This window comes from Cupressus sempervirens, chromosome 4, assembly GCF_028749045.1.
Source record: "Cupressus sempervirens isolate cs-2001-9-10 chromosome 4, ASM2874904v1, whole genome shotgun sequence".
NCBI classification, from domain to species: Eukaryota; Viridiplantae; Streptophyta; class Pinopsida; order Cupressales; family Cupressaceae; genus Cupressus; species Cupressus sempervirens.
In genome coordinates, this window is record NC_143121.1 from 503,389,207 (window position 1) to 503,397,090 (window position 7,884).

At 36.7% G+C, this 7,884-nt stretch overlaps 1 protein-coding gene across 1 annotated transcript; it reads left to right on the plus strand.

The window, feature by feature from the left end:
- The first annotated feature begins 228 nt into the window (after positions 1 to 228).
- LOC149562140 (uncharacterized) lies at positions 229 to 4,079 on the plus strand. The gene is made up of 7 exons (XM_089825676.1): positions 229 to 584; positions 766 to 961; positions 1,818 to 2,003; positions 2,216 to 3,077; positions 3,255 to 3,370; positions 3,522 to 3,581; positions 3,686 to 4,079. Exons 1-7 carry the CDS (start codon positions 426 to 428, stop codon positions 3,733 to 3,735), a joined length of 1,629 nt encoding a protein of 542 aa, XP_089681802.1. The 5' UTR covers positions 229 to 425; the 3' UTR covers positions 3,736 to 4,079.
- Positions 4,080 to 7,884: the final 3,805 nt, after the last annotated feature.

Below are 7,884 nucleotides of genomic sequence, written 5' to 3' on the forward strand. Positions count from 1 at the left end.
CTAGATTCATGCATAAAAAATAGCTAGTTTTTGCCCCTTTGAAGCGGGATTTTATTTTTTAAATATTTAGTTGAGCGCGCCTTTTAGTGTTAGGTAGTTTAGCAAAGGAAGGACGAAATTGATTTTGTTTAAAAAATAGAATGCTGAAAATTTAGGTCGGCTCCTTGAGGCCAAAATGTTTGTGTTTTGAAGGCACTTATAAATTGTTGGCGCCAATTAAGATTATGTGCGCTTGTCAATGAATTTTCAAAATTTGGGCTCATTCTTTCAGATCTTCCCTCCAAAGGAAATACGCCTCTTTTACCAGGGATAAATTGTATGTGGCGCGATAGGATTCTTGTTGCATTCCCTGTGATGTCGTTGAGCGTTTGATATCGGTTTGAAGAGAGGAGAAGATTGCATTTTCATTTGCATTTGCAGCAGAGATGGCGCGGAAGAAGGCAGGAGTGGGGAGTGGGAAGGTAACAGCAATTCAAGTGGCATTCATTGTCGACAGATTTCTTGCAGAAAATGGGTACAACAACACACTCGCGCTCTTCAGATCCGAAGCCGCATCACTGTTTGGAACAGGGCATCCTCGCCAGGTACACTGCCTAATGCCAATGCCTTCAAAAATTTCTTCCTGTTTTGCTTTCCCGGGAGTTTGATTGCGTGTTCAGCAGAAAAAAATTGGATTTTTCTGGTATTTTCCTCTTGATCTATGGACTTGAGTTTGATTTCGGCATTTTAATGATCAATGGGTTGCTTTTCTGTTTTCATGTTCAGGCTCCTAAGAGTATGCTTAGTTTGGTGGATATTCTTGATGACTACATTAGTTTGAAAGAACAGAAAATAGCCCTGGGCCAGGAAAAGGCTAGAATAGATCAGCTCCTGTTTGGCATGCAAGATATAATGCATGCTTACCACTCTGGAGGCATGCTGCCTCCCAGTTCCAGTAACGCCGTAGCACCCCCTCTTTCAGGTTATTTTTCTACATTCTGATCCTAGATTGGAGCTTCACAATTGTTGGCAAGACTATAAAGACTTTATAATTAATCATGGTGCTTTTGGGCATTGGAAAAATAATTCTGTTCATTTTATTTCTCCACCACAGTGCATTAAAATGATACGAAGAGAATGATGACAGGAAACGTTCTTTCCCTTTTCAGTTTTAACTTTTCACCTTGTGGACTACAAATCGTCTCATGTTTTCATTCTCTCTTTTCACTTTCCATCATCCTTTCTCTTCCGTATTTAGGTAGAACATGTGTGCACATGCCTTCATTATTTGATTCTCAATTCCTCCGCATTTCTTTAGAATTTTCATCTAGTAGTGTCCTGCTCGCATCTCACCCTCTTCCCAACATTACTGCTCTTTTCACAGCTTTTTCCTATAATTCACCTACTATCCATCATTAATGTCTCATCTTCCGTTCAGTTTTAAAAAAGCCTCACTGTGATAATATAACACAAGACTTCACACCTGTAGCATAATTTTGTCATTATTCAAATCGCTAATGTATTTAATTTTGTTTGCTCATAATCTGTGATCATTCCTGGTCATATCAAATCATATTTTAGAGTTATTTTGCTATCTTGTTGCCATTTTTATTTTGCTAGCTTGATTGTGGATTACAAAGTGGTATAACTTTCACTTCATCTAATTTCACTGTGTTTTTCACATTCATTGATACCTAGAGGCATTGCTTAAGGCTATCCATCGAAGCCTATAATGTTTTTGATGGAAATTTATTCTTCAATACAGTCCTCGGTAGCATGGACCTGTATCTATATAGAGCTGCAAATGGACTGATTGAACAAACATTTGGTTGTTGCAGGTCCTTGTACAATCACATCTGTCCCTGCCACTCCATCTTCTGCGGTTGCAGTCAACGTACCTTCTGTAGCTCCTACATTGCCGGTTGCAAATAATAAGAGGAAGAATTCAAATCAACTACCTGAAGCACCACTGGCTGCAAAAAAATCTCGCGGTGCAGCGCATCAAGTAAACTCATCTTGTGAAAGTAAGCTTATGTGTTTTCTAGCTGTTTTAAGCGTGTGTTGTTGGTCTTTTTACACATGCTGTGCAAACATTTAATTTTTATAGGTTTCCATCTACATATCTACAATATCCATAGCACAGCGCTGTTGCTTGAAAACTGCATAGTACACATTCTATTATAAAGACTTGCAGGCAGCCATTGTTTTCTGAACGATGAGATTTTATTTGTTGTAGAAAGCTGTCAAGGACTTCAGATGGGAGTAAACATAAATTACCAAGCAACTCAAGTAGGGCAGACATCACAAGCAACTCAATCCTATAACAATCCACAAGTTTGCTCTGGAAATGGTCAGATTTCCAGGGGCCCATCATATTCTGCACCGATTACCACGGTTCACAACGGTGCACCATTTGTGGCCAAGGGTAGATATATTCAACCATCAAATGTACCCGCACAAGGAAAGCAGCAGTCCCTTCACACAACTTCTGAGATGGCTAGTGACTCTAGTTGCCCACAGACTCCACCACAAGCATTATGCAATCAACCTGATAGCTCTATATCTCCACCAGAAGGTTCATGCGCCATTAATGACAACACATTTATGGTTGGATCTGCTTGCATCTCTGAATCATTGGTAAGGGACCAGAGCACTGTCTGTGATGGGGAAGAAACAGGTCAAGAGATTCAAATTCTCGAGACTAGATCCTCAAAAATCTTGAATTCTAAAAGCTCAAATGTCCTTACTATAGATGGAAATTCTGGTAAGGGCCCTTCTCCAAGAAGGTTAAACCCACGGAAGTCAGGGAAAAAGGAGCAAATCAGAAGTCGGTTGGATTTCAATGGTTCAGCTGCAACTTCAACAATGGATGTAGACAGAGCGGGTTCCCATGAGGCAACATCAACTGATTGCATATCCACATGTCATGCCCCTGTCTCATGCAATGAAATGGATGAAGAGCAGTTCGATTTTGCCGACATTCCTATATTTGATTCGGAACTTGATAAATTCATGTCCGATTTCCTTATGGATTTTGGAATGGATTCAGAAGAATCGGGACCTGTCTCTACTTTATTAGATCAACCTGATGATATGAGGTACACCTTCACCCTTTTTGTTTTGTGCATTGCAGAGTGTAAAAAATTCACTGTAGTTTGCTAGTAGAATCCTCTGTTCCATCATCCCTTCTGATCTGTAAGGTTTCATTTGCCATTTAAATGAAACTCAATGATAGCATTCATTATTTCTCATGTTTTTAAAAATCTATTATACAGTAAATTATTAGAAGACAATCAAAGTTGTGGAAATGAAATCCAAACTTCAGTGGACTTTGATAATCATCTCAACAAAGGTGTTGGAGTTTTGACAAATAAGGACATGAACATTCAAGGTGAGAACACTTATTTTTAAGAATATTTCCTATCAGAGTGTAAATTCTCTTTTGTTTTTCAATAGATTTCCTTTCACTTTCATGATAATTTACGGTTATGATAAATATTTTAGTTGTCCCTAATTGTGTTTGTTTTGCAAATCTATTTCAGCTGCTGTGAAGGTCAAGAATGTTACAGGCACCATCAACAAAAGTACTTCTAATCGCAAAGGTGAAATTAGTCTCTTATCTGAATCCCTAATGATTTCAAATGTTGTGCGCCTGAATGGGCATTGAATGCAGATGAAAAGTAACTAATCCAAATTCAAATTTCAGGTGGTAATTTTAGGAGTGTTGCTGATCAGGAGAATATACCAATGCTATGAGGTGGTCTGAAGTTTCCCAACAAATGTTAAATGAAGAGAAACCTACAAGTGAAGGATCCCCAATCTATACTCGCTCTAAATGCATTGTGGGTTGGGCGATTTCATTGCTGCAATACTACATGCCACAAACATTGTGGTTTGCTATTCTGCTGTCCAGACAAACTCTAATTGTTCTTTTAGCAATTCTAGGAAAAAATTACGAGACCTTCAGAAAAGTCATACATGATTTTTTTTTATTGTATGGCTTGTCAGAAAGAGCTTCAAACAAGCAGGTCCTCTGATTATCGATGGCCCCCATTATGTATCTCATCTCGTTTTATATGAAATTCTGTTAATTCTTTTGCTGGACTTGAGCAAGAACACGGACAGAATTCTAGTTTACTATTCTTTTGTTTATCACATTTAAATATCTCCAAATTAGATTGAAGTTGTTTCTTACCCAACATAATGTTGCCTTCTTTGTTTTCTTTGATTTTAATGGCATTGATTTTTTATATTGAAGTTTAGAGCAAAACTAGTAGCATTTGCAGCTATAGACAACTCGTTTTACAGCGTCAAACTATAACAGTCCATAATACTAAGATGGGATGGGTTTCTCATTAAAAAACATAAAGAGACCAAATATTGATTTCCCTCTAAAATTGTGTTGGCACAAGAGTTGCTCACCCAAGGCAGGACTGCTCTACTGGATAGCTTTGCGAAAAAAAGACCTTGAATGTAGATAGAATTAAAAGATTGGGCGATTAACACGCACCTTTTTCAATGAGTTGGGAGTGGTTAAATAAGAGATTCAGTTGGATATTAATTCTTCCTAATTCTATTTTAAGTGATGTTACAGTCATGATGGTTTCATATGGGAATTATGGAAAGAACATAATGAATGCATGTTGAAATAAAAGAAACTGAAGTGGGAGCAACTAACAAATAAAATCGAGGCAGTGATTATAGAAACTTGAAATTGTAGGCACTTGAGATGCAAATAGATAGGTTTAAAGGTACTGCTTTGGGTTGGGTTCTGTGAGGATGGTATTAAGGGGAAAAAAAATCAGATGATTTTTTTTTAAAGAGATGGTTAAAGCTTTAACTTCAATGGTGCATTGCACGTAATCTGAAATAAGTAGGTATAGGATTCTCACATCCATATTTTGGAAGGTAAGGAAGGTAAGGAAGTGACATATATGATAAAATCAATAGGAATTGAAATCAGCAATGCAATTGAGCTTATGTCTTTGGTAGAGAAGGATTGCTGATATGTAAAGAGTTGAAGGTTGATAAGTTGGAAATAGAAGAAATTTTGACAATAGTTATAAATGCTCTAAGAAAGGGATCAATGCTTGATTGGAAATTTAATGCAGTAATTTAAAGTAATTTAACATGAATAAAAAGATTTTTAAAAATAAGCTATATACAGATAAATAGATAGATAGGGAAGGAAAATTGAGAGGAGGAAGACTTGCAAATAAAGGGACATGAGAATTCAATAAAGTGGAAAGAGGCAACATGTATGTGATAAAAAGTATCTTTGAAACAAGTTCAAGCAATGCAAATGTTAGGGGTTAATAGATCAAAACATAAAAAGCAATGAAAAAACCTTGAAATAAACAACTTTAGATGAAGTGAAAGACACCCAGCCCTTATTGATTTTCTCTTAGAGAGGTTTGTGTGTATGTTCTTATAACACAATAATGTAAATCCCACATGGATTGCTTGCAAATGGATGAAGATGAATCTATTATGCAAGCTGAATAGTTGATGAAGAACTTGAACTAGTATGAGGAACTAGTCTCAAGTCTTCATTCAATGATGATGAGGTAGTAAATGCAAAGATATAGATTTTACTACAAACTAGTATGATTTTAACTATTCAACAATTGACATGCTATGAAATCATAAATGCAATGAAAACTAGCAAACTAACAACAATCTCTAAATGCTCTAGATGTATTTTAACATGATAGCAATGTAAAAACTAATGGATTGTTGGTAAGGAGCGAGGCTTCCCATTTATGGATTTTTGGATGAAGGATGAGTGCTTGGATGAGGTGGTACTTTTGTGGTATCCACAAGGTAGTCACATAGGAGACACGTGATGGGCTTAATAGGTTTTTGTGGTTGTTGAATGGGTTTCCCTTTAAAGTTTGAAGACTTTTTATCATGATATTCTGTATAAACCCATAATTACCGCATTTTTCTATTATTTCTTGATGTTATTATAGTTTCATGAACATATTGGGATAATAGAGTTAAGACTTATATGAGATAAATGGGATTATATTTGTGTTTATAGATAAGAATGCTTTTTCCTTTCTTACTTGTAAGGGGCAGGTTCTTGTAACCAAAGCATTATGAGCAAGGATTGGTCCATATATGCATTAAATGCTTATTATGAATTATTGGAATGAATATGTGCTTTGGTATATTGCATGCGTACCAATCTTTTGCAGGAACAAGTCAAAGGAATGAGGGTGTGTAAAGGAAATAATGGCAAGGTAATGCAACCATTGTGTATTTATGATGCAATTGAAGAACGAGTCAACATAACTAATAATTGTTGCACAAATCTAGAAGTTGTTATGTGCTATATTTGCTAGAAGGCTTGTTCAACTGAGATGTGTGTTACGATGATGTATTTTATTGTGTAGTTGTATCCTTGTTTGTTGAGGCTAGATCTTGTAAGGAAACTTGGCAAGAAATAATATAACCGTTTCCACATAACCCATAATAGATATGAAATAAATACGAAATTAAAATCCACATGCAAGAGAATAGACAACATACCCACAAAATTGTGACACAAGATATACCCTGGTAAACCCTCATTGAGGAAAAAACCCAGCCTCCAAAAGCATCCATCACCATGTATTATTTAGCAAAAAATACCATTGCAATACAACCATGGAAGCCTTCATGGCCATAGCCACAACCGAGCAAACTATGTCAGCAAGCATGAATCCACACATCCCATGCCATGCTTCTAACCTTCACAAATACTCCCTTGGCTAACTTGTCAAGCCTTGTCCCACTCGACTCTTGCCTTTCTCACTCTTACTCTCTACAACTACCCTTGTGGCTGCTTATATAGTAGCAAGTCCCACAAAACCACTAAGTGATATTACATAAACCATGTGCTACCTAACCCACTGACCCCACATTTAATATTGTGCATTTAATTCTTTTCCCCAATATTAAATAATTACATAAAATATTATCACAATTTTATAATACAACTCATCAAGAATATTTTATGAGAATCTTTACATGTTGCACGTCTATCTAGGCACAACATTACATAGTAAAACATAATAATATTATGCAATGTGTGCAACACCCATTATCTCAACAATCTCCCACTTGTTGTATACATTGCATAGGGTCAATTCGTAGCCACATAAATGAACAAGGGAACAATCCCTCCCAACACATCCACCATCATGGATCAAAATACACCAAGTGCTCCATCCTAGTACCCACAACAAAATCAAAGTATCCAGCATCTCAAACATGAATGATCTCACCTCCTATTATGCCACTGCCACTGGACATACATAGAAGCCATCCAAAGAGAAAGCCATCCAACCTGTCGCATTAGAAGATCATAAAATCCTGTACCAACTGAATTACAAGCACAAATAACCTGATCCAAAGGTAATCACATGTATCCATAGTTGTCAAAATATCCATAGCTGAAATAGCACCCATAGCAAGTGCCAAACCCATCCAACTATCCATACCTCCAAACGTATAACAAGTGAATCTCATATCACCGACATATCCAATCTACAACCTGCAATCACAAGCCTTAAGAGCAATACTTGCTACATATATACCAAGAAGCTCCCACTACAAAAGATAATGTCAAATCTATAACCAATCCACTCAACACATCTCAAAGAAGTGAATCCATGTAGTATTAAGGATATTCGCAATACATAAACTGATATCCTGCAAGAACAACTCTTGTAACAAGTCTCCAATAGTCTCCCAAATTCTCCACAACCAACAGAGGAAAGAGATAAAGGAATAACCATGTCATCTCTCACATGACATACATGAGCACAAACTAGTGATCACAATCTCAAATCCAATGTAAGCAAAACTGAACATCCAAGAAGATAACCAAGACCAAAGAAACCATGCAAATCATAACCT

Excerpts from the sequence above, each read along its gene's own strand:
- LOC149562140 (XM_089825676.1), top strand. The coding sequence starts at position 426 with ATGGCGCGGAAGAAGGCAGGAGTGGGGAGTGGGAAGGTAACAGCAATT. Across the intron at positions 585-765 it reads GAACAGGGCATCCTCGCCAG|GCTCCTAAGAGTATGCTTAG; the intron begins GTACACTGCCTA and ends TTTCATGTTCAG. Across the intron at positions 962-1,817 it reads CGTAGCACCCCCTCTTTCAG|GTCCTTGTACAATCACATCT; the intron begins GTTATTTTTCTA and ends TGGTTGTTGCAG.